At 41.0% G+C, this 26,812-nt stretch overlaps 1 protein-coding gene across 2 annotated transcripts in view; it reads left to right on the top strand.

Annotated features, from left to right (window-relative positions):
* TMCC3 (transmembrane and coiled-coil domain family 3) overlaps positions 1-26,812 on the top strand; it is a 272,483-nt gene that overhangs the window by 44,448 nt on the left and 201,223 nt on the right. Inside the window, exon 1 of one of the 2 annotated variants that reach the window (XM_065934217.1) lies at positions 5,633-5,680. The exons of the other annotated variant lie outside the window; for it this stretch is intronic. Coding sequence (XP_065790289.1) covers positions 5,666-5,680 — 15 coding nt within the window. The 5' untranslated portion in view covers positions 5,633-5,665. Of the gene's footprint in view, positions 1-5,632; positions 5,681-26,812 lie in introns of those variants that run through there. 2 annotated transcript variants of the gene reach the window in all.

Below are 26,812 nucleotides of genomic sequence, written 5' to 3'. Positions count from 1 at the left end.
CCAACAAGAATGGCTAAAATAAAAAAGACAGACAATAACAAGTGTTGATGAGGTTGTGGGGAAATTTGAGCCTCCATATATTGCTCGTGAGCTTGTAAAATGGTACAGCCACTTTGGAAAACAGTTTGGTACCTCCTCAAAATGCTAAACACAGAATGACATATGGGCCAGCATTCTACTCCTAGAAATGTAAACATATGTCCACACAAAATGTGTATAGGTTGTCTTCTGATTGTTGAGTTGTAAGAGTTTTTTAAAAATACAGTTCAGATCTAAGTCCCTTGTCAGCTGTGTGATTTGCAATTATTTTCTCCCATCTTGTCTTTTTACTTTGTTGCGGATGGCTGTTTTTACTTTGCTTCCCAAAGTTTTAAATTTTGATGAAGTCTAACTTATTTACTTTTTTCTCTTGTCACTTGTGCTTTTGGTTCTGTATGTTTTTGAAGTACTAGAAACATTAGCTTATTTTATAGTCTGGGCTGACGTTGCTAACTGTGAGTAATTGAATAATTACTCTTTGTAGAGAAAACTAACAAGCCCATGTGACTCTCAAGTTCAGTGTATTGTTTTCCTTGTTTACCTTTGTTTGACTCCTTCACTCAAGCACTTAGCATGGTATTGTATATATAACAGATGCTCAAAAAATACTTATTGATTAAATCTAGAAAGGAAAAGTTGTTTTTGCTAAAGACCACAACTGTGCTTTTTTTTTTTTTTTTTTTTTGAGGGTTGGGTATAGTCTTGAAGTTCAATTCTTATTTCCACTTACTGTGTGGCTTTTCCTAAGCCACTTAACCTCCTTGAGCTTCAGTTTTCACATTAGTGAGAGAAAGACAGTAATGTGTGTCTTGGAAGATTGTTGTAAAAATCACATCTAAAACCCTTTGGACATGTAGAGATTCTACAAATAGCAATTACTGTCTATATCAATTAACTGATTTGTCTCTCAGTTTCTCCTTTAGTAATAATGGGAATAATGCTCACCCTTAGCCGTGGTAGTGGTGTACATGAAGATTCAGGAGATACTGAACTCAATTGTTTCCTTCTTACTTTGATAAGTAAAATAATCCATTTTCCAGAACCTAAGAAGAACCTCCCTTGATCCCTGACCACCTCTCTTTTTGTGGAATTCATGTTGAAGGAACTTTGACTATATTAACTAGTTGTACTATTTAGTCCAGAAGTCATGGGCCACATGGCTTAGTGGTTATCTAAGTTAAAATTAACTAAAATTGAAATTTCAGTTCTTCAGTTGTACTAGCCACAGTTCAAGGGTGGAATAGCTATATGTGGCCAGTGGCTACCATATTACAGTGTTTGTACAGAACACTTTCTTCATCGCAGAAAGTTCTATTGGACAGTGATGGAGCAAAATGGTGGCAATTTTAGGTGACATTCTGTTCAGCTGCAGAGCCTGTGAGATAAGGCTTTTCTGTAGATCTATTCAAGTAACACCTTCCCCACACTTTTCCTCCCCCACTTAGGGGGTTCTCAGTCTCAAGGATCTTGAATGCCTTTGAGTCCTGGGAAACAAAGAGTTACATAATCCAGGATGCTTTTATTCTTAGTTATTTTAGAAACTTCATGTTCCTCTCTGCTGATGCTGTGCCTTTTTAGTAAGTTTGGTCATTAGGGAGGCCAATAGGGGGCCCTTTTGGACAGTTATGGTCGAGTGACTATCATAGTGACCTGAGGGTGGGAGGCAAGATGCTTCCAATATCCCTAATTTTATGTGTGGTTTCATGTGCTAGGAAAAAACTGTATTGCAAATAGCTATTCAGGATTCTGGAATTTTTTTTCCAGTTACAAATTTTAAGATAATATTCTAGAGATTGGGGTCTTTGGAGATAGTTTAACAAGGAACCCCTGAGCATTCCGCTCTGATTGGAGCTGAGTTAAACTGGCCTCAGTGAGTTTCTTCCTAAAGACTTTGAACATGTTCTGATTAGATTGTGATGCCCTTGCATTCTTCTCCTGGACTTAAATAGGAGGACAATTAAATTTCTTTTGTTGGTTAGATTGCTTTTTTTCTCTTATTCTCAAAATCTTCTGAAATGATGCTCTATGTGGACCATTCCTAGAATTTATGGGTGCCTTCCTGGGTTTGGGATATACCTCACAGGGATCCTGAGGATAGTTTCTTTTTGACTTGATTCCAGTCATGAAAACATGCACTGAATGAGGGGCCTTGAGAATGCATAAGGTTAACATTCTTTCCTATCTGCTTTTAAGTGTTGACTTTGCCAGGCCAGGTAATGAGCCCAATGTCATTCTTAAATGGCAAGAAGTGGTTAATTTTAGGCTATTTCAGTTTTCAAAATGGAAATTCGTGTGTGTGTGTGTGTGTGTGTGTGTGTGTGTGTGTGTGTATTTATTTATTTATTTATTGTGTGTGTAAAAGAGTATATGTGGCTGATTTTTTTTTGGCTAAAAGAAAAATGCGCAACAAGTTTTATTTGAGGACCTTTACTGAGGGCTATAGCCTGGAAGACAACCTTTCAGATAGCTCTGAGAAACAGTTCTGAAGCAGTCAGGGAGGAGCCAGAATATATATGACATGTTTGCTGGGAAAAAAAAACAAATAGACATGTGGTCAGACGTAAAAAGATTACTGCTAATTGCAAAGAACAGCATCTCAAGTTAAATGCTTCTCTATCTATGGGAAGACTGGGGAATCTGGGGTCATTGAGATTTCTCCTTAGATATGTATCTTAGCTTCCTCAGGACCAGTAAGTACTTGAAATATGGTGGTGGTGGTTTAGTCACTTAAGTTATGTCCAATTTTCGTGATTCAATGGACTGTAGCCTGCCAGGCTCCTCTGTCCATGAGATTTTCCAGGCCAGAATGCTGGAGTGGGTTGTCATTTCCTTCTCCAGGGGATTTTCCCAACACAGGGATCGAACCTGCATCTCCTGCCTTGGCAGGTGGATTCTTTTACCACTGAGCAACCAGGGAAGCCCACTTGGAATATGCTCTTTTTCTCTGTCCTGAATTCCCCTCAGGCCCATCGTGGGTGAGTGACCACACTGGCTACTGGCTGGATCCTCACAGGATTGGACTGGCAGGCAGCATTTTTACTTTACATTCTCAATGGATAAATCTCAGTGGATAAAGCACAACTAACCAAGTTCTTTCCTGGAAGAAGCTCAAGACCTCTGATATGTTGGTGGGCATTGTGACTCTCTGGAGAAGAAAATAGTATATATTTTCCAAACTTGACCTCGGGGCCCTTGTATGGCCCTGCACCTTGGGGACGGGCAGCCCGCGGAACACTTTGGGAACTGCTGACCCAAGGCGGGTGTTCTGAGAAGCAGGAAAACGCCCACTGTGGGAGAGGGCGAATGGAGCAACTTTGAAAATACTTCTGCTTTCTGTTTCTCGGTGGTATCTCAGTTTTTATTTCTCAGTGGCTATTTTTGACCCAAACAGTAGTCATCTGAAGTTCTCGCACACACAGACCCATGTCAGATAAAAGTGCCCCAGACCTTTCTGAATCAGGACCATCATCATCTGGCCTGAAGAGAAGGTAAAAATTGCTCTGTGAATTTTTTTAAAGAACCTTTGAGTGAGGCTGCTAATTCACTTCTTTTGGGCTTCATTTAGGGTCTGCTAAGTATACATTTCTGCTTCAAAGTACCATTACATTCTAAAAAACAAACAATTTATAGGCAATTTTTTACATGATGAGAATCCATTAGTGGCTTTTAGAAGATATCTAAAGCTCTGAGGGTAAATTTTGTTGTCATGGGGATAGATTATATGTGCATCTTGCTTCTATTAATCCTTTTCTAGGCAGATTAACTAAATGAACTTCTCTTTAACTTGGGTAATAGTCTTAGCCAGGACAGTGCCTGATAATGGTGACAGCCATAATAATAGCTAACATTTCTTAAGTGGTCACTGTCTGCCAGGCACTATCCTAAGTACTATTCATGTATTAACTCATTAATCCCTCAAAAAAATTCAATGAGGTAACTGTGGTTTTTCCCACTTTATAAACTGGAAAATATAAGCATTCTATAATAGTGAAGGCTAGAATTAATTATTGGTTCTGTGTTCATACCAATGAATAACAAAGCTTGTTTTACAGTACATTTTTTTTTATATGAAGAGAGTGCTAATTTCCATCAAATTCTGTGTAGTATGTAGTGCATAATTGATTTTGCAGTTTATTTGTTCTTAAGATATCTATCACACATTTTATATGTAAATTTTATAACTTCTAATTTGGAATTCTTAGATGTCAGCAGATGCTATAAAGATAGAATTTACTTATGTATTTATTCAACAGCCTTTTCTTAGGCTAGTTTCTGTATTCAGTGCTAGGAATACAGAGTTGATTGAGCTGCAGCCCCTATCCTCACAGAGATGTCATCAGATAAGAGAGGAATAATCATCTAAACAGTTAGCATTTCTGTAGTCACAGCAAGGAAACTGATTTCTTGAATTTTATTTTAAAAATGTCAAAGAGAAAATGTTTCTAGACTTCAGTGGGACAGGAAGCTGGGGAGAAACCACAGGTCTTGGTACTTTTTTCTAGCTTTATTGAGATATTATTGACATATATAAGTTTAAGGTGTACAATGTGTTATATGTTTTATATATATAGCAAATGATGGCCAAAATAATGTTAGTTAGTATTTCCATCCCCGCTCATAATTACCCTTTTTTGGTGTGGTGATAACATTTAAGATTGACCTTCTTAACAACTTTCAAGTATGTAATACAATATACTATTAATTTTAAGTCATCATGCTGTATCTTAGATCCTTAACTTATAGCTGGAAGTTTGTACACTTTGACCAACAATTGCCTGGAGAAGTCCATGGACAGAGAAGCCTGGTGAGCTACAGTCCATGGGGCTGTAAAGAGTTGGACAGGACTGAGCAACTAACACACGCATCGTACCACCACAGTTAAAATAGATAGCCAATGGGAGTTGGCTATGGATAGCCAGTGGAAATTGTTGTCCAATTTCTCAGCCTCTGGCAACCACCATGCTACTCAATTTCTATGAGTTTGGCTTTTTAAGATTCCACATAGGTTGGGAAAAATAAGATCCCAGAAGCCATGCAGTGTGGCAAAAAAAAAAAAAAGATTCGTCTATAAGTGAGAACATGCAGTGTTTGTCTTTCCCTGTTGGACTTTTTCCCTTTGCATAATGCCCTCGAGGCCCCTGGATGTCTGTTAAGCCCCTGGCTTGTTTCCACCCAGAGCCGTCAGCCTCAGGGTGAAGCATGTTGTGCTGCCGAAATGCAGGCTTCTGACCACTTGGGGAGAGGGGTCTTCAGGAAGAAAGAACCACGTGCTGTGACAGCAATACCAGTGGTCCCTCAGTGATCCCCTGAAGCATCCTCTCCAGGGCGGGGTCCGTGTACTTCTCTGAATGCAGATGGAGAGAGGAGAGCCAAGCTGCAGGGAGAGTTTTCCAACTGTGAAGAGCTGTGAGAAGGGCTGGCAGCGTGCTTCTCCTGCTGGGTCTCCTTTGACACAGGGTTTGGGGTCTTCTCTGTGGGAAGCACCAGGCCAGGGCCCTGTTAGCCACATTAGGCCTTGGCCGCCAGGCCCGTACTTCCTTAGGTGAATCATTTTTTTCCCTTTTGTTTTTTTTAATCAGAGGAGAGTTGCTCTGCAATATTGTGTTGGCCTCTGCCGTACGTCAGCATGAACCAGTCACAGGTATAGATGTGTGTGTGTGTGTCCTCCCTCCTGCACCCCTCCCATCTCCCACTCCACCCCAACCCTCTAAGTTGTCACGGAGCACTGGGTTGAGCTCCCTGTGTCACAGAGCAATTCCCATTGGCTCTCTGCTTTCTCTGTGGTGATGTATGTGTGTGTCAGTAGCTCAGTCGTGTCCAACTCTTTATGAGCCCATGGACGGTAGTTCACCAGCCTCATCTGTCCATGGAATTCTCCAAGCAAGAATACTGGAGTGGGTAGCCATTCCTTTGTCCAAGGGATCCTCCCAGCCCAGGGAATGAACCCCGGTCTCCCATGATAATGTACATGTTTCCATGCTATTCTCTTAATTCATCCCACCCTCTCCTTCCCCCACTGTGTCAGTTGAATCAGTTTTAAAGGAAAACAAGTGGAAACTGGGGGTGGGGTGAGGGGGCTGGGAGGCAGAGTCTTCCTGGGAAGTTTTGCAGAAAGTGCCAGTTGATAGGTAGGGTTCCAAGCTCTTGGAAAAGCCAAATCTTGCAACCAACCCAGGCCATTAACAGTGGCCTGAGACGTGCCTCTCCCACCCTCCAAATCCACCTCTCTGCTTGGTGTGCTGTGATAATTATGCGTTCATCTGTTGGGTTGTACCTTTCATAGATGTGATCCTCTCTAGATAAAATGAAGCACTGAAAGGAATGTTGGGAGGTTCATGTTTTTGAGTGTGTGCTGGGTGCTTCATATGTGCTAGGCGTTCTAAGCACTTTTCATGTCTTTAATTCATGTATCACCACAGCCCTGTAGGTGTGTATTACTGTCCCCATTTAACAGTTGAGGAAACTGTCAGAGAGGTTGAATGACTTGACCAAACCAAGACTCAAGTTGGGAAGCCAGGTTTTGGAGGACAGTGGTTTCGTTTCTGCCTCAGACAGGAATCTAGTTAAATCACCCTGAGAAGATGGAGATCCTTTTTGAAAAAAGGTCATCTAGATACACAGCTCTCAACTCATCTTTACTAGCGTGGCTCTTGTGTGATTACAGTATTTGTCTTTGGATATGACCAAGAGACGGAGTCATTTTTGGTTCCTAGGTTTCTGGCCTGGGTGACTGGGTGATGGTGATGAGAAGTAACAGGGACTTAAGGAATTCACTCGCGTGATTTTTACCTTTGGGCCAGGAGTCTTGAGTTGAATACAATGTGATATAATATGGTTCCAAATCAGAGGGGTCGGGAAGGAACCACGATAAGAACAGTAACCCCATTCCTGCCTCTGCCCACGTCCCATGGTTCCCTGAACAACCACTTCCCCATCTGTGGTTACCTGTCAGAATGTCAACTTAGGTTTCTGTCTGTTTTGTTTATTCCTGTTTTCCCAGTACTTGGCACATTAATGGTATTCAGTATCTATTGAGTGGATGACTAAGGGAATGAATAAATCTCACATGGCTAACCATTTTAGCTTTCTAGATAGCCGCATGGGAGTTTATATCCTGTTGTATATCCTGTGGAAATGGCAATGACAGAAAGACAAATGCTGTAACGCTGGTTTAGAAGAAAGCTTTTAGAACTAACTGCATTATTGCTCTGTTTATTGAAATAAAAATGCACAATGTGAGAGCTGTGAGTTTCATTTGGGGACTTCCAGGGAACTACAGCTGAGGAGACAACCTCTCAGTTAGCTCTGAGGAACTGCTCAGTATATATGTGGGTGGTCACTATAAATGTGATTTTGGTGAAGGGCTACATAAAGCACATATCTTGTTACAAGGTTGTTGATAGGAGGAGGAACAGACATCTTAGTTTATGGTTGTACTTTTCTAAGTATGGGAAGGTGAAAGAAGCCAGGTTTATAAAAAGTTTCTCCTGAAAATACCTAACTATTTAAAGGTCTATTGTTTCCGTTTTCCCAGAGCATAGAGTGCTTCATTGCTAATCTCTGCCCTGAACTCCTTTCAGGGTGTGTTAAAGGTCAGCCACTGCAGTGGCTAGTGACTTAATCCTTGTAGAGCTGATGGCAGGTGACAGTCTTTAGCTGGCAATGCTGATGGAAGACTTTAAAAAAAAAAATAAAAGCACTACCAAAATATTGATAGGCTTTCAAGTCAGCTCAGTCACTCAGTTGTGGCTGACTCTACACTTGTTCTAAATCTTAGATAAGAATTATCTGCATTTGATAGGAAATGGATTGATTGATTAGACTGTGAAATAAGGTAAAGAATTTTACATATTATTTATTGCTACAGTTGTAGAACTTGCTGGAACCTCTCAGGGAATTTTTAGATGATTTTATGATTAAAAGAAGAAATAATATTTGTTAGGCTTTACCTATATTCCAGAGTCTGTTCTAAGTGCTTTATGTGTATTAACATTTATTCCTCACAACAACCTCATGAAGTAGGTACTATTATTATTCCCATTTTACAGATAAATAAACCGAGGTATTGAAAGATTGTCCAAAATTACACAGAAAGTAAATGATAGGTCCACATTAAAATCTGGATAGTTTAGCTCAGAATCTGTTTCTTAATTCTTATACTCTAGTGTCTTTGATATCCAAAGTACTCTGAAAAATCTTGTTAAGCAAAGGAGAACCTATTTCTTTGAGAAAAAGAAAAAAAAAAAAAAAAACTTCTCTGCCACTCATATTATTCCCCCTGTCTGAAATGCTCCCCTCTATAGTCTGACTCGTCTAGAAAATATCTAAATATCTAGGAAATATTAAAAAATTTTTCAACTCAATCAGGATAAAACTGGTGTGATGTGAGGCAATTTCAGCTTTTTTTCTTACTTGATTTCATAGTTTTTCCACCATGACACCATACTTCTTATGAACTTTATTTTAAAATTAGCATTCAAATCAAAAGAAAACTTATAATAATCTAGTTTGACTAGTACCAACTTAGCTTCAATAGTATACACTCCATTTCTGTTCCATTCCTCCTCTGTGCTATCATTGCCATGGCTTCCCTGTCGCTCAGACAGTAAAGAATCTGCCTGCAATGCAGGAGATCCAGGTTTGGTCCCTAGGTGGGAAAGATCCCCTGGAAAAGGGAATGGCTACCCTCTCCAGTATTTTTGCCTGGAGAATTCCATGGACAAAGGAACCTGGTGGGCTATAGTCCATGGGGTTACAAAGAATTAGACACAACTGAGTGACTAACACTGTCACATTTACCCCACCATACACTGCGTGCCCCAAAACAAGATTTATCTTATGTATCTGCCTTATTAGTAATATAGGAAAAAAGAGAAGTCATAAATTAAAAGTACAGTAATGCTTGTTTTTATATTTACCTGTGTGGTTGCCTTTACCAGTGTTCTTTATTTCTTCCTATGGCTTTGAGTTTCTTTTCATTTTAGCCTTCTTTTATCATTTCTCAGGGAAGCTCTTGCTGGTAGTGAACCCCTTTATCTTTCTTTTATATAGACATTAATTTTAATTTCTCTTTCATTCTTGAAGGATAGTTTTGTTGGATATAGAATTCTTGGTTAACTTTTTTCTTTCTGGACTTTAAATGTTATTCCACTGTCTTCTGGTTTCCATGGCTTCTGATGACAAATCAGCTATAAATTTATTGACACTCCCATGTATTTGAAGAGTCACTTCTCTATGCTTTTAAATTTTTCTCTTTCTTTGGGTTTTGACATTTTGCCTATAATTTGTCTCCATGTGGATCTCTGACTTTATCTTTCTTGGAGTTTGTTGAGCTACTTGCAGTATATACAGTAAGTCTGCAGCATATGAACCTCACTTAGATTCTGTTCACTTTTCTTCCTTCTTTCTGCTGCTCAGATTTGTTAATTTTGATTTTTCCTATCTTCAAGCTTGCTGATTCTTTTTTCTGCTTGTTCAGATTTGATGCTGAACATCTCTAACTCATTTTTCATCTCAGTCATTATACTTTTAACTTCCAGAATTTATTTTCTTTTTATAATTTTTATTTTTTTGTCAATATTCTTTTTGCTTATATCACATTTTTCTTATTTTTATTAATTAATTGTTCATAATTTCTTTTAGCTTATTGAACAGGTTTAGCACAGTTGATGTAACATCTTTGACCAGTAATTCCAATGTCTAGGTTTCCTTGGGGATGGCTTCTGATGCATTCTATTTCTTTTCCTGTGAATAACCATATTTTCCTGTTTCTTGTATACTTTGTATTTTTTTTTTGTTGTTGTTAAAAATTCTGTATTCTGACTAATATCACATGGTAACTGGAAATTTCATTCTCCCACTCTTCAGGGATTGTTGACCTTTTTGTTGGTGAGGGCTGCTGCTATTTGTGACATTTCCACAGTGGTTGTTGCAAATATGCATTTCTTGTTGTATCTGGCCACTGAAGTTTCTGTTCCCTTACCTTGGAGGTCAGCCAGTGGCCTGACAAAGATATATTTAAATGTCTAGCTCCAAAAAGAAGGGTTTTTTTTTGTTGTTTTCTTTCTTTCTTTTTTTTTTGTGCCTCACCATGCAGCATGTGGGATCTTAGTTCCCCAACCAGGGATTAAATCTGTGCCCCCTGCAATGAAAGAATAGAATTTTAGTCAGTGGACTGCCAGGGAAGTCCCAGGAGGGATTTTTTTTTTTTTTTTTTTGGTCTTCTGAAATTTTCCAGTGAATGCCATCAGGGAAGCTGCTGCCACTGAGAGGGCTAAAACCAAGGGAACTGTCTGCGTCAGTGCCTCGAGCACCACCAGATCAACCAGAGTGCACAACCCCAGATTTTTAGAGGACGAGGTCCCCACGCCCATCCTGGCATCAGCCAGCCATTCCAGGAACGTGAACTGCTCTCCCCACAGCTGTGATGGAGGAATGGAGCTGAGGAATGGAGGGTGGTGGCCGGTTTACCCACACTGCTTGCTTAAGAAAGATGAGCAGCCTCTTTCTTCATCAGGCACTCCCCACGTTGCTGTAAGTGTCCAGTTAGGTTCTAGGTTCCCAAATAGTTGATTCCCACCACTTCTTCCACCTCAGTGGCTGCTTGAGTGGCGGGATGATCCCTCGAGCTTCCTGCTCTGCCATTTTTCATGACATCACTCCTGAAAGCCTTGTTTTAAATGGAAGAAACTTGGTCTTTATAGCAGAAGGGTATCCCCAGGGAGAAGCACCGGCAAGAAGCTCTTTCTTTCCATATCTGTTGGGTACCCTGTGGGGTCTCTGCCCTCAAGGAGCTCACTGGAGGGGAGATGAGGCAGGTAAAATAGGAAACTTAAATTCCACAGAAGTGCTGAAAGTGCTGTAGTGGAAGAAAGGACAAAAGGCCCACGGGGCAGAGGAGGGAGACGTCAGGACTGCTGTAAATCTTTGTGAATAAAGGAAAACTTTTTGCCAGACACCAAAGTTATTTTGTTAGCTGAGGTCCAGACAAAGGGTAGTAAGTGCAGGGGCCCCGCTCTCAGCTTCTTGCCACCCTGCAGCTTCTTACATCCTGTTCACGCCTGAATCTCACTCCAGTCACACTGATTCCCCCGCTGTCATTGAGACTGTTCTTCTTTGCTTCAGTGTCAGCATTTCAGAAGCCTTCTCTGGCCACCCTTTTCAACATGGCACAGCTTCCTCTATCTTACTCTGCTTTATTTTTGTTCCTAGCCTGGGCACTCTGTGGTATTGTGTTTATGGATGGGCAGGTGATATTCATTCATTCAACTGTTGCTGATTTCAGCACCACTGCGTGCCAGGCACCCTGCTCTAGGCTCAGTTGACAAGACAAAGCCCCTGGTTTTGTGGGGTTTATGTTCTGGTGTGGAGAGGCAAGTGTAAACCAAATAAACGAATAGGATAATTTCCGGTAGTGGTAAAGGTACCAAGAAAATAAAGTATGGCATTGAAATAGAGTGATGGGTGGCTGGGGAAGAGTTTGGGATCTATAAGTCCTTTGAATTTTGAGAGCCAAAGTCTTCAGATAAAGTATGATAATAATTGAGTTCTTCCTCTTTGCTTAGCACTGTGCTGAGTGTTTTACATGGATTATCTCATTGATCCTCCCACAAATCTTACTAGATGGCTAACATCCGTTCACAGATGAGCAAACCAAGGATCAGGGAAGTTAAATAAGTTGACGAAATTAGCTGGTAAAGCAGTGAACCTGTGACTTAGATCTTTAGACTCTTTCATGCTAGTGTCTGAGCTTTGACTTTTTTTACTTGATGACATCATTTGCCACTGCAGAATCATGGTGGGTGAAAGATTTCAAATTTGAAAAACCAAAAAAAAGAAAAAGAATTATCAGTACAATCTGCTATAGATAAAGAAATAATAGGCTGTTGATATGTAAAGACAGTTTCAAGATTATCATAGAAATCCTGGCATGATTGGTTCTCCAACTTAAGAAAACATAGATGTAAAAAGTGTATATATTAAAAATTAATTTACATATAATAGAAACAAAATCCTAATCCTAATCCAGATACTGTTAAAAAGTTACCTTAAAGATGTCATGTTTCCTCTTTCTTTTTTGGGACTGTGAAGTTTAAATGAGACAACCACAATATACACTTCTCCTTAAATCCTAATTGACCCCTGTTTTTAGATGAGAGGAAAAGAAACTAGTGTCTGAGATGGTATTTCATCATTTTCCTCCCTCTCACAGAGAAATGGCTATTATGTGCACTCTGGTGTACCCAAATATAGAGGGAGGGAAAAAACCTGCTTTCTTCTACTGTTCTAGGTTTTCCAGCTGAGCCCTATAAATTAAATTGACAAAAGACAGATCAACAAGAGAAAAGCAAACAGAGGTTTATTAACACATGCATCATGCATACCTGTGGGAGGACTCAGAGATGAGAAACTGAAGAGGTTATATATAGCATTTTCACAAGAGAACAGTAAATTTCTAGACAAGTGATAAGACAAAGGAGAAGGACCTGAGGATTCTAGGGTTGGCAGATTGTGAGAAGATAAATGTGTAAGGAAACTAATGGAAGATAAGGGGTTGTTTTAGCAAGGATAGTTACATAGAGTTCTCCAGTGCCATAGCAAGTTCTCTGGGCTGATAGCAGTCTAGAATGCCTTGGTGATTAACTTCTGTCCTTCCTGGAAGAGAGAAGGGTGGATGATCATATTTTCCTGTTTCTTGTATACTTTTGTTGTTGTTGTTAAAAATTCTATATTCTGACTGTTATCACGTGGTAACTGGAAATCTCATTTATCTTCAGCTGAAAATAATCCTTATGTTAAAGTAGCTTATTTTGGGGCTGATCTGTTCTTCTACTCTTCACAAGCTGTGTGTAGATCCTTATAGAGTAAATCATTTTTTTTTCCCCACAAAAGTGCTTACTGTGTTCTAGGCAATATTTTAGGTGTTGGAGATAACCTCAATAAACAAGAGAGTAAACCTCCCTCCCTCCTTGGAGCTTACATTATAGCTGGAGAATTTAGGCAGTAAGGAAATACATGAAAATAATACAAAATACATCAGATGGTAAAATTTTATGGGGAGAAATAAAGCAGGGGAGAGAGGAAGAAGAGTGTACTTTGAGGGAAAAGTTGCAATTTAGAATCATCAGGTTAAGTGATATTTGAGCAAATACCGAGAGAGGTGAGGACGCGAGCCTGTGGGTTATGCAGGGAGGTGTTCCAAGCAGAGCAAATAGTAATTGCCTAAGCCAGTGCTGGCTGGAGTGGCTGGAATGGGGAAGACTGATTGGAGATGAGGGCAGAGACATGATTGTAAATGAGTTGTAATAAGAACCTGGAAGGACTTGTAAGTATTACAAGACTTCGGCTTTAACCCTCAGTGAGGTGGGAGTCAGAGAGACCCTGGCCTGAACACCTAGATGAGTATGGTGTCCATTTACTGTAGAAGGTCTTTACTAAGGGCAGAATTACGTGGGAATTAGAAGCTCATTTGGGGGCATGAAATGCCTACTAGATATCTCGCTAGAAATGTCAAGTGGGCAGCTGAATATAGAAGTCTGGAGTTCCAGGATGGATATTTGACAGCAGCATGCAGATTGCATTTAAATCCATGAACCCAGATGAGAACACCCTGAGAATTGGTGTAGACAAAGGGGTCCAGGACTCAACTCTGAGGCACTGCATTGGTTGGAGAGGCGAGGATGAAGCAGCAAAGCCAGATCAGAAGTAACAGCACAGTGGGGTAGAGGGAAATATAGAAGAGACTAGCATCCTGAAGTCAAGTGAAGAGCAGATGCTGCAGATCGCTCAGTTAGGATGACCAGAAATGGACCACTGGCTTTAGTAATGGCTTCTGGAGGTCATTAGTGCAATTGCTTTGGAAGATGACTGCTGGTCAGTGCCATCTGTCAGGACTTTTCTCTGTAAAGTGGGCTCAGTTGTACACTGTGGCTTACATTTGACTTTTTTCTACTTCACCATCCAGGAAAAATGGTTTCTATATGTGTGTGCTCCTGGACGTGCAGTTTTAGATCTGAAGTATATTCTAGTAGAGCCGCCTCCTTTCACATCTGTGAAGGACAAGGCTTGGACAGGTTGCGTGATGCAAGCAGGTTTGCTCATGGTGGAACCAGGACAACCCTGGGCTTCCAAGTGCCAGGCCTGCTCTTTTGTCTGCCACACCTGGCCACCTTGCTAAAAAGTGCCGAAGGTCAGAGAAGGTCAGCTCTAGTGCATGGAGAAAGTGGCTCCTATCTTGTCCCTTGAACCCTTAACCTTTCTCTCTCTGATAAGCCTGTTGAGCGCTGTGCTTCAGACACTGGGCTTGGATCTCAGTTCTTCAGCTAACAAACTCTATGACTTTAGACAAGTTAATTCACCTCAGCCTCAGCTTCTTCATCCACAAAATGGAGGTAATAACGACACACTGTTGTGTTGTAAGGATTAAAGTCTCGCCTGCCTTGTGGAGTTCTTTGGACAGTGCCTGCCAGGACCTTTTGAATGTTCCATACATGGTGGTTCTCAAGATTATTAGGATATTGGGATTTTAGTTTACAGGGCATTGCTCATGTTAAAGCCATCTTTAAAAAGATACTTAATTGATGACACTGCCTGGGGTTTATTTATGAAACAAATTGACTAGCATTACACCCACAAATCTGTTCAAATTTTCCCTAAAGAAGTTACCAGATGTCTTTTTTTCTTTTTTGCCTAGTTGCTGCTACTGGGGGAAAAATGCCAACAAAACAACTCAAGACAACGTACCGCACACTCAGGGCAAATACATTATTTGTTCCCCTTTTATCAGCGCTGAGAAAGGAGAACTGTCAGTTTCCAACTCCCCAGCTCGCCATCTCTCATGCAGGAAGGAGCAACATAAGGAGTAGCCGGACGTGCCAGCTTTACCTAAGACCTTTCAATCCAGGAGTTCAGTGTTGCTAACCTTCAAGATGCTTAAGGCTTCAGTCAGTCAGTCAGTTCAGTCGCTCCGTCGTGTCCGACTCTTTGCGACCCCATGAATCGCAGCATGCCAGGCCTCCCTGTCCATCACCAACTCCCGGAGTCTACTCAAACCTATGTCCATTGAGTCGGTGATGCCATCCAACCATATCATAAGCTTAAGGCTTATCCTCACTATTTATTAGCATCTTGGTTGCTGGTAGGAAAAAATGCATCTTTTCAAATGAATCTGCACCAACTTACTCTTTTCAAAACATACTTCAGAATTCATGATAGAGCAAAGTAAGCCGTAAGGAGGTTATAGATTTGCCTTCCTCAAATCAGTATCTGCTTAAAAAATGACCATTTTTAGCAACAGCAGCAAAGCATTTCTTAATTCCAAGCCTTTCTTTCTGTCTTTTTTGTCAGTGAACTGTTTTCCTGACTCTGTGTGTATATGTGCATGTGTAAAGACACATGCACTTGCTTGTGTAGCACAGAGCTTGAGAAAGAAGAGGGCAGGAGCATAAAGAAAATGTGAGTTACAGAATATTTTTCAGAACTGTTACAGCTGAATTTCCTTAAGCACATACATGGGCTTCCTTGATGGCTCAGTGGTAAAGAACCCACCTGCAGTGTGGGAGATGTGGGTTTGATCCCAAGTCAGGAAGATCCCTTGGAGGAGGAAGTGGCAACCCACTCCAGTATTTTTGCCTGAAAAATCCCATGGACAGAGGAACTTGGCAGGCTGCAGTCCAAGGGTTGCAAAGGGTTGGATATGACTGAGCCCAGCACAAGCACATACATGGACTTGAACTCACTCCAAAGTATTGGGTTGGCCAAAAAGTTCCTTCATGTTTTTCTATTATATCTTATGGGAAAACATGAACAAACCTTTTGGTCAACCCTATATTTTTGCCTGTATTATTAGAATACCTGATGCAGTGAATAGGAAAGACTAATGTGTTTAAACAGTCATTCATAGCATTATTTATTTACCTTTATGCAATAGATACTGAAATCCCAATTATGTACCAGACACTATGCTTAGCATGGGCCAATAAATAATAACTTATGCTAAGCTCTTTTAATTAGCATTAATATTATGCAAATAACATAAAAATGGTAAAGAATTCCACATTACAAAAGTACAGTTAAGAAAATGGTTTGCTTTTCCATGCCAGGCCATTTGATTTTCTTAACTTGATTTCCTGAGAATGTCACTGCATATGTACTTATGTAGGTAGCTTCTTATTCATATCATCTTGTTATTTTTTCAAATAAATGAGATACTTTAGAGAGAGTTCCACCTGTTGTTTTTTTCATTTAGCAATTGCTCTTGTTAATATGTTAGCACCAACCGATCTACCCCACTGGTTTTATTATAATTGCAAGGCATTCTACAGTATGGATGTACCATACTTAAATTTTCCAGACTTTTAGCTTATTTTAAAATGAATACATTACTTCTTGCACTACAGAGTTCTCTTTTAATGAGAATTATACAAAATAATGTCTCTGCCACCCTACTGCTAGGACATAAGAGATTCCCAAAAAGTATTTGCAGACTGGATAAATAGATTTTATTTACTCATGTATTATGCATATTGTTTTCATTTATAGATAATTAAAAAGTAAAATTGAATGGTAAGCATTCTCACATATTCCAAATTAATAGAGTCCATGTTAATGAGGTTTGTATCCTATTACCTGCCTTGCTAGCACCTGATTAGCACAGTGACATACTCAGTAAAGTGTCTGTAACGATGACAACATGAAGAGTTTTGTTGTCCATCAGAGCCAAGGTGGGTAATGGTTGTGCTCTACAGATCAGCAGACTTTGAGGCACATTTCATTCTGTCTGGCAGGTATTTTAGTTTGAATGACTCACAGAGACCTTCAGCTGAAACAGTTTAGACTCTGGGAGTGTATGAACACTGGTCAGATTGTTCTCAGAGTTTTTCAAACCGTTAGGGATCTGACTCTGAAAACCCAAGAGCTATATTTGGGGAGGGAGCTTCCATTCCTGTGGCAGAGATCCTCTATGTTTCCTTCAGACATGCCTTCTTCAGTAGACAGATGGTCTACTTCAAGGTCATCTGACAAAATAGGTGTTCTGGAAATTGGTCAGTTGTGTCTTGCCTGCCAATCAGATTTCAGGTGTCTGGGGCACTCGTGGGGGCTCAGGTTCCCTGCTAGCTGTCATGGAGGTCCCTGAGAAGTACACAGTGCAGGACATGCCCCGAGGAAGCTCTCCAAGTTGCGTGGGGAGACGTGACCCTGCCTCCAGACAGCAAGGGTATGGTGTATTTTGGCAACAGAGAACAGAGGCGCTGGGGTCAGATGGCCTGGACTTGAGACTCAACTGGACAAACTGTGTGACCTTGGCATGATGTTGCTTCAGTTTCCTCATCTGTCGTTTGGAGATAATAATAGTACCTGCGTCACTGTGGGAATCAATGCCTTAGTACATGAACTGTGTTAGAGCACTGCCTGACGCAAGAGTACTTAGTAATTGTTAGCTCTCATCATCATAACCTCCAGCTCTACCAAATGGAAGAGATGATAATAGCGCCTATAAGTTACTAGGCATATAAATGCCAGCCTCTGTGCTGATTGCTTCACATTCAGTATCTCATCCAATCCTTAGTGAAGTGAGATGTTTTATTTTTTTTTAATTAATTTTTCTGGAAGTATAATTGCTTACAATGTTTTGTTAGTGGGAAAGATTGAAGGCAAGAGGAGAAGGGGATGACAGAGGATGAGATGGTTGGATGGCATCACCGACTCGATGGCCATGAGTTTGAGTAGGCTCCAGGAGCTGGTGATGGACAGGGAAGCCTGGCGTGCTGCAGTCCATGGGGTCGCTAAGAGTTGGACATGACTGAATGACTGAACTGACTGACTAACTGTACAGCAAAGTGAATCAGCTCTCCGTGTACATATATCGCCTCTTTTGGATTTCCTTCCCATTTCGGTCACCACAGAGCACTGAGTAGAGAGTCCCCTGTGCTATGCAGCAGGTTCTCATTACTTATTTATTTTATATGTAGTATCAATAGTGTATGTACGTCAATCGCAGCCTCCCAAATCATCCCACCCCCTTTCCCCCCTTGGTAGCCACATGTTTGTTCTCTACGTCTGTGTCTCTATTTCTGTTTCACAAATAAGATCACGTGTACCATTTTTCTAGATTCCACATATATACATTAAATATGATATTTATTTTTGTGACTTCACTCTATGACAGTGTCTAGGTCCATATACGTTTCTACAAATGACCCAATCTTGTTCCTTTTATGGGTGAGTAGTATTCCATTGTATATCTTTATTAATACCACATCTTCTTTATCCATTCCTCTGTTGATGGACATTTAGGTTGCTTCCATGTCTTGACTCTTGTGAATAGTCCTGAAGTGAACATTGGAGTGCATGTGTTTTTTTGAACTATGGTTTGAAGTAAGATATTTTAAAGATGAGAAAACTGAGGCTCAGAGAGATTAACTAGCTGCCCAGGATCACATAACTATTAAGTGATTTGAATATGTATCTACTCAAAAACCTCTGCTCTTCCTGGTAAACAATATTTCTAGGGGAGATAGAAGGATGGGATCCTCCCTGTGTGGCTAAATAACAGGCTTTAAACATGTGCCCAAGGCCACACGGAAATCCAGGTTTTCTTAGACCAAATCCCACAGTGTTTCTGGGCACTTGTAGGGCTGACATGTCAAGGGGGACAGACTGGAATGTTTTTCTCCAGAGGAGAGAGCCAGGCCCAGGGCCTTCATGGAGGCTGACTTGGGATAAAGATCAAGGACTAACTTCTGGGCGAAGCTGTCCGACATGCAGTGAGAGAGAAGTGTCTTTCTCTGGAGTGTAAGAGAGTTTGGAGGGAAGCAGTCCAGAGTTAGTGACGATGGATCCACAGAGTCATCCGGGACCCAGGGCATGGGCTTCTGTTTGTTGAACCCTCACCCCGAATCCACACTGAGAACGAGACTAGGGTTCTGCCTTCTAGCTTCCCAGCATCTTTCACTCAAAGCAGTTTCATCAAATGAACAGAAGCTATATATGCCTTTCGGAAGGCAGACTATGGAAAATGTATTTTTTTTGTTTATTGGTCTTCTGTCCTCCAGTGTTTTCTTGATTTACTTTTCTTTTATTTCCTGCTGTTTTGCAAATTCAATACTATACATCTTTTCAGTCTATTTAGTACCTATCGATCCTTTTGTGTGCATACTGAAGATGGCCCAGGGCATTCAAGTGCCGGTCAAGAATAATTACTGTGCCAGGTAGTGGAAATAAAAGTGACAACAAATGAACCCTTGCTCAGGACAGGGAATTGAGTGAAGTCTAGATTTGTTTCATTATGGTAGAAAGAAAATACCACTTATTAGAATGTTTCCTGTTGCAATCTTCTGTTTTTCTATTTTTTAACCTCAATTTGCTCCTTCATGGGGGAAAAAGTCATATTTTATAAGTCATTTATTCAGTTGTTCTGAGCAGTATAGGTGCCATCCCTTGTGTAGTTTACCAAGTAGCAAGAACTACGAATACAGTTGAGGAAAGTGAGTGCTGTGATGGAATAATTCCAGGGGCTGTAGGCATACACTGGGGAGGTACTTCACTCAGTATCTAGAGGGAAGGGAAGTTTTCCCTCTAGCCAATTCAGGTCACATTAGGGTGACCCTAGACCTAGAGGTGCTAGGGATTAGCCACAAGAAGAGTTTTCCAGCCAGAGAAAGCAACCTCCACAAAACTGGTGGACAAAGAGAATGCTCATGCATTTGAGGAACTAAAGGGGGGTTCTGCTTGGTGGAGAGCCTAGAGGCAGTCTGGTCAGTTGTGGCTAGCTCACAAAAATCCTATAAACCACATAAAGTTTCGTTAGGGCATTGAGATGCCATTATAGGATTAAAACTGGGAAATGACACCTGAGATTTGAATTGCAGAAGAATCAAGCCAGTGAGGGATGGAGAGTGTTTTAGCACACGCAAATGCCCTGAGGTGGAAAGAGTTGGCTGTGAATGATAAACCTAAAAGATGATTCGTTTGGTAGGAGTGCGGGGAGCGATGGGGAAGGTCTCTGTTGAAGGCTGGAGTCTCCACATTGAGGCTTGAAGTTATTTAATGATTTTTTACTTTAGTCTAAGAAAATCATTACTTGAGCTTCTATGTAGCAGATGGACTGGGGGCAACAGTAGGAGATAGAAACCAGCAGGGAAGGCATTGTGGTACAGGTAAGAGAGGTTGACGCCTTGGACTAAGATCGTCCAGTGGAGAAAACAGAGAGGAGCGGCCCAATTTGTGTGTAATTTAAAGGCCGTTCTACAGGGCAAGAGAGAAGGATTAAGAGGTAATGAATTTCAGAGATTTTTTTTTTTTTTTAATTTCAGCGATTGTAACTCGTGGTTGTTCACAGTAGACTAGTCTGGGATGGTGCTCAGATGGTCCTCAGGATGGTGCTGTGTGGTTTCCCAAATGTTACCAAAACGATTCATTGGCTACCTCCAAGGAGCTCCTTGCTGTGGAGCAGGAAGGAAGCCTGAGGTTCATAGTGCGATCATGCAGTGTGTTTGCTTCTTGAGCTCAATCTTCATTCTCCCCTTCTCTCCTCCTTGAACCTTTGATCCATCGGTCTTGGTTCCAATCTCTCGGTTCTAGTAGAGCAAGGGTAATCCCTCTTCCACATGACAGGTACTCCAAGAAAGCTATCCTGTTGACTAGTCCTCCTCAAGGTACATATCCCCTTCCCTCCAGCCATTCTTCATGGGTCTTGCTGTTGAAGTCCTTTGTCAACTTGACAGTCACCTTCCTTCTGACACCTTCCATTGTGTGGTGGTGTCCTTCTTAAAGCATGATGAATTGCATCTGGCTGTCACCTTGATGACAGAGATAAAGGCCTGTGGAGAAGGAGACACAACCTCTGTGTTTCAATTTATAAAAGGTAACAGGTACTCATAGAAGAATATTGAAAAAACAGAAAAGTATAAGGAAGAAAAGTGTAAATCCCTGTAGTATGATCTTCTCAAGATAATTAGCTTAAATTGTGGTTTAATTTCCTTTAATTTTTTCTTCTCTGTATACTTGTTAATATTTTTTGATGGGTAACCTATAGGTCTCTTCCTTTCATATTTAACTTTTTCATGTCATTAAAACTTCTCACCACCATTATTTTATTTACCTATTTCCTGAGATAATAAGTTGTTTCCAGTTTTTCACTTTTATAAAGAAAATGCTTTGCAGCATATACAAATCTTGTTTGCATGTCTCATCTCCTTAGGATACTAGCATGGAATTACAGGATGCAAACATTTTTGGGGGGCTCTTGGTACATGTGGCCAGACTGTCTTCTGGAAGAGACTTACCCATTCCTCTCCATAGTCCCCTCGACAGGGGTAAGTGGACTTGTCCATTTCAATATGTCCTCACTCTGTCCAGAGTAGATGATAAATGGAGATGCAAGTCCCAAATATGAGGAAGGCCAGCATAGAAGGGATACCACCAATTCAAACAGCTAACATTTTTGAGTACCTACTTGTGTGCTGGTTCAAAATTGGGAAAGGAGTATGTCAAAGCTGTATATTGTCACTCTGCTTAATTAATTTATATGAAGAATACATCATGTGAAATTCTGGGCTGGATGACTCATAAGCTGGAATTAAGATTGCTGGGAGAAATATAAACAACCTCATATATGTAGATGATACACCACTCTAATGGTGGAAAGCAAAGAGGAACTAAAGAGCCTCTTGAAGAGGAGAGTGAAAAACCTGGCTTAAAATTCAACATTCACAAAACTAAGATCATGGCATTTGGTTGCATCACTTCATGACAAATAGAAGGGGAAAAACTGGAAACAGTGGAAGATCTTATTTTCTTGGGCTTCAAAATCACTGCAGATGGTGACCGCAGCCATGAAATTAAAAGACACTTGCTCCTTGGGAGGAGTAAGCTATGACAAACCTAGACAGTGTATTAAAAAGCAGAGATATTGCTTTGCTGACAGAGGTCTGTCTAGTCAAAGCTATGGTTTTTCCAGAAGTCATGTAAAAAAGAGTCCTGAGTACCAAAGAATTGATGCTTTTGAACTGTGGTGCTGGAAAAGACTCATGAGAGTCCCTTGGACAGAAAGGAGATCAAGCTAGTCAATCCTAAAAGAAATCGATCTTGGATATTCACTGAAAGGACTGAAGCTGAAGCTCCAATAATTTGGCCACCTGATGGGAAGAGCCAACTCATTGGAAAAGACCCTGATGCTGGGAAAGATTGAGGGCCAGAGGCTAAGGGGGCGACAGAGGATGAGATGGTTGGATGGCATTATTGACTCAATGGACATGAGTTTGAGCAAACTCCAGGAGTTAGTGGACAGGGAAGCCTGGTGTGCTGCAGTCCATGGGGTCTCAAAGAGTCAGATACAACTTAGGACTGAGCAGCACTTGTATACCAAGCACTTACTAAGTATGTCTCATTCATTTGTACTTAGTACTTCTCATGTAGACACTGCACATCAGTTGCTATTGGTGGTGGTGTAGTCACTAAGTTGTGTCTGATTCTTGCGACCCCATGGACTGTAGCCCACCAGGCTCCCTGTCCATGGGATTTTTCCAGGCAAGAATCCTGGAGTAGTTTGCCCTTTCCTTCTCCAGGTGCTGCTTCCTTTTCTAGGTGCTATTACAGGTAGAGAAATAGATACATAGAAGTTAAGTGATTTGCCAAAGGGCACACAGATAATTTAATAGTGAAGGTTGATTCTGGTACAAGTTACAGACTATTTGACTAAAAGAGACTTCAATTTTAGGTTTTTTAAAAATTTTTTCCAAGTGTAACATACATACAGAAAAATGCACTTGTCTTCAGTAGTGTTACTTGATGACTTAGCATAGTTACCACATCTGTGATCACTATCCAGATGAAGAAATGGAATATTATCAACCTAATCATTATTCTTTACCTCTTCCTCATTTCTGATATTGTAGTTTAGTTTTGCCCATTTTTGAACCTTCTATAAAATCATATTGTATGTAATACCCCTTTTTTGCTTCTTTTCTGCAACATTTTGATTGTGAGATTAATTTATCATATGTATTATTAACTTATCTGTGCCTTTTTTACTACTGGAATGCATTCCTGCTGTGAGTCTATCACAATTTATCATTTTACTCTTGTTGAACATTTGTGTTGTTTCCAAATAGTGTGGATGTGAGCATTTTTGTATAGCCAAAGGCAGATGTGTTCTTCAGGCCGAGGAGATACTGTTCTGTAGTTCTCTATTTCTCCATGTCTAAAACATTAAAAACAAACCCACTCTTCTCTAGCCAGGTCAGCCCTTTAGGAGCTCCTTAGTAAAGGACTTAGTACTGTAGCTTCACAGTACAGAGCTCTAGTGATTTAAACCAGAAACACAGAACAGAAACTTGAGATGCCCCAGCTGCTGGTGAAGATGCAGAAACAGGTCTCATCAACTGTATATTTCATTAAATTAAAGAAAAAACTGTGTGTGAGAGAGAGACAGATAAGAGACAGTGAGAAAGGACACACTCATGTACCCGGAAAGGCACAAAGGCTGGGTGTCTCAGTGGACCTGCTGAAGGAAAGGGCTGTAGAGCCTCCAGTCAGAGGACGTGGCCGCAGCTTCTCAGGGTGATGCTCGCTCCAGTGAACGGGTCATTAACTCTGCTGATTCTTTGGGAGGAGGAATGTTGCTCTAATTTAATTAGGAATCAGGGAAGCAAATGACGATCCTCTCCAACCTGCTGTGCTGGATGGAAGGATGCTACTGGGATGTCATTCAGGTCTTCCAGGTTTACTGGAGAGGAATGGGGGACGGATTCCAGGTGTCCTTCTGGGGAGCTGCCTCTCTACCCCAAAGGAGTGTGAACCCTAGAGAATAGGGTCCAAAAAACCTGGTCAGTCCCCCAAGTTAATTGTGTCTGAACTGGGAAGATTAGGAAAGCATGTGGGAAAAGTTAGAACTAAAGCCATCCTGTGTCATGGAGCCCGTTGACACCTGTTTTCCTGGTGTGGTTGTTAATAGCAGTACCTTCTCACTCCCAGAAGTGTCCTGATTTGTCCAATAAATTATATGGTCACCGACTTAGACACAGTCTTTGAGGCTCTGCTACTTACATGCACTGTGACCTTAGACAAATTTCTCCCCCTCTCTGAGCTTCATACCTGCTACCCAGGGTAGGAGTAAAGATTAAATGAGACATTAGATGCTGAGCCTTTAGCCCTCTTTGGGCTCAGAAAAAGGACTTGGATTTGAAGGCATTTCAAACATTATCTTTGCTCTTGTTATCACCATAGCTGGAATTTTCTTCAGACAATGATAATAAAACTGCGAATGTCTGAGACAGCAGAGGATTGGGAAGCTGTGCATTTTCTCCATCTTACTTTCCAAAGAATTTGCTTTTCTTTTTCCCAGGATAAAAGAGATAATTAGTTGTCAGGGCTCTCCTTCAGGGTTATACCTCCAGGTGAAGATGCTAACAGCTTTTGAAATGTAAACCATCAACACTGGATTTAAATGCCTCGGTTTTCACTTTACGGAGCTGATTAAGAAATCCTACAATAATATTCAGGATTTAAAGGGTGACATACAAAATAGTTTATTCTTCTTGTCCTAATGTACTTATTAATAGCATTTCCTTTCACTCTCAAATGTGTCTAAGTTTGGATAACAAACTGTATGGTTATCTTGAATATTTAGGTACTGTGTAAGTGCCTGAACAACAACAAGCTTGTCTTGAGGTTAGGGGTTTTGGACTAGAAACAGGCCAAATATCATAAACAGGAGAATATGTAAGTTAATTGTGTTATATTCCTACAATGGATTATTACTAAATATTGATGCAAATGAATGAAGTATAATTATATGTGTAAATGTGGATAAAACTTGAAAGATAAATATTGAATGATGCAGAAGAATGTATAATTTCATTTACATGAAGTTTAATAAAAATATATAATCATATACAATTATATGATTTATTGCTTAGGGATATATATATCCATATATATGTGGAAATATATATATATATATAGGGAAATTATAAGGAAAAGCAAAGGAATGATTCATTCAAAATTCAGATTGGCATTTGCCTGTGCTGGTTGGGAGCAGGTAGGGAAGGCAAGTAAGGGTTGGGAATCCTAGAAGGACAAAAAGGACTTCAAAGATATTGATTTTTATTCTATTTTGTAAGCTGTGGGATGGTGTGTGGGTGTTTCTTTCTTTTTTTTTTTTTTTAAATGTGTGCACCTGTTGTGTACATTCTCTTGATTCCTTGGAATATATTTACCCCCCCCACAAACACACAAAAACAAATATACGAAGAAAACATATACATAGCATAAAATAAAAATACAACACGATGTTTGTCATATCAAACTGTACACTTTGTGTGTTGTCTTGGGTGATTGTTCGTGGTTGAGTGAACTTAGGGAGGTGGTGAGCTCTGGCTGAGCAGACAGCGAGGCATTTTGATGCACCTTTGAGTCTTTAAAACTAGTTTGGTCTTGTCTCTTTCTCCTGCTGGTGCTGCTGCCGCCACTCCTGCTAAAGCACTGGCATTCATCCAGAGAGCAGTTTGTTCCTCCCTCCCTGGGTTGAGAAGATCCCCTGGTGGAGGAAATGGCAACCCACTCCAGTATTCTTGCCTGGAGAACTGGATGAACAGAGGAGCCTGGCGGGCTACAGTCCAGGGGTTCGCAAAGCATCGGACGTGACTGAGTACTTATGTACGACGCACATAATATTTTAATTCTCAAAAAAGTGCAGTGAGATCCTGTGTCATCTCCATTGTGCAGTTAAGGACAGCGGCGCACTGATTAGGAAATCTGCAGGGGCTGTAGGAGCCTGCCCCGGGAACCTGCCCTTCGTCCTCTGCTGCCTCCAGGGCTGCCTGTGGGGGAGGCTAAGTCCACCCCACCTGGGTCTGAGCTGTAGGCAAGGCCTGACAATTTCAGGTTTGTCAAAGGCCTTCGCCCTTTTGTGTTTTTGACGGTGACATCGTTGGCAGGCTCTGCTTGCCCCATGTCTCGGAGACCAGCGAGTCCCTGCAGCTCTGTTAACGAAATGACTGCCCCTCTGGTGACCCTGGGGAGAGTTTCCAGCACGCGTGCATGTACTTGGTTGTGTCTGACTCTGCAGCCCCATGGACTGTAGCCCACCAGGCTCCTCTGTTCGTGAAATTTTCCTGGCAGGACTACTGGAGTGGGTTGCCATTTCCTTAAGGGAATCTTCCCTGCCCAGGAGTTGAACCCACCTCTCCTGCATTGTCAGGCAAATTCTTTACCACTAGCACCACCTGGGAAGTCCCGGAGTGGCTGTTTTATGCAGAGCAGACACTGAACCTCAGGGACTCTTGACCTGATGGATTTGGGCTTAATTCTTACAAATGGGTGGGGAGGAGCTGATCTCTACAGATTACGGTGAGATTTGAGTTCAGAGATTCAGTGTGGCTATCGTAAGAAAAAATACATATAATGAAAAAAAAAGGAGGGACCACTGTAGACAGAAGGAATTAGGTCGCAGCAGGAGGGACTGTTGCAGTTAGAGTTTACTCAGGGGTTCAGAAAGCACCCTGACCCCCTGTTTTGGATCCTTGTTCTGCCACTTACTGCTAGCTGTGAACTTTGGCAGGTTATATCACCTCACCAAGATGCTGTCTCCTCATCTGTTGTTTAGAGATGGTAGTACTATTTTGGACTATTTGTTGTTTCGCCCCAAACCATTACTGTTTGTTTTTTTGTTAACAAAACCACTTAAAGTCAGGAAAGATGGGCCTTGTTTCTGGCCTAAAGGTGCAGACGTGTGACCTTCTGGTCCATGAAATGTATGGGGAAGTCTTCTGAG

This window comes from Muntiacus reevesi, chromosome 4 (genome assembly GCF_963930625.1).
Source record: "Muntiacus reevesi chromosome 4, mMunRee1.1, whole genome shotgun sequence".
NCBI lineage: Eukaryota > Metazoa > Chordata > Mammalia > Artiodactyla > Cervidae > Muntiacus > Muntiacus reevesi.
The sequence above is the reverse complement of the archived record's forward strand: the minus strand, read 5'-3'. Positions and strand labels throughout refer to the sequence as shown.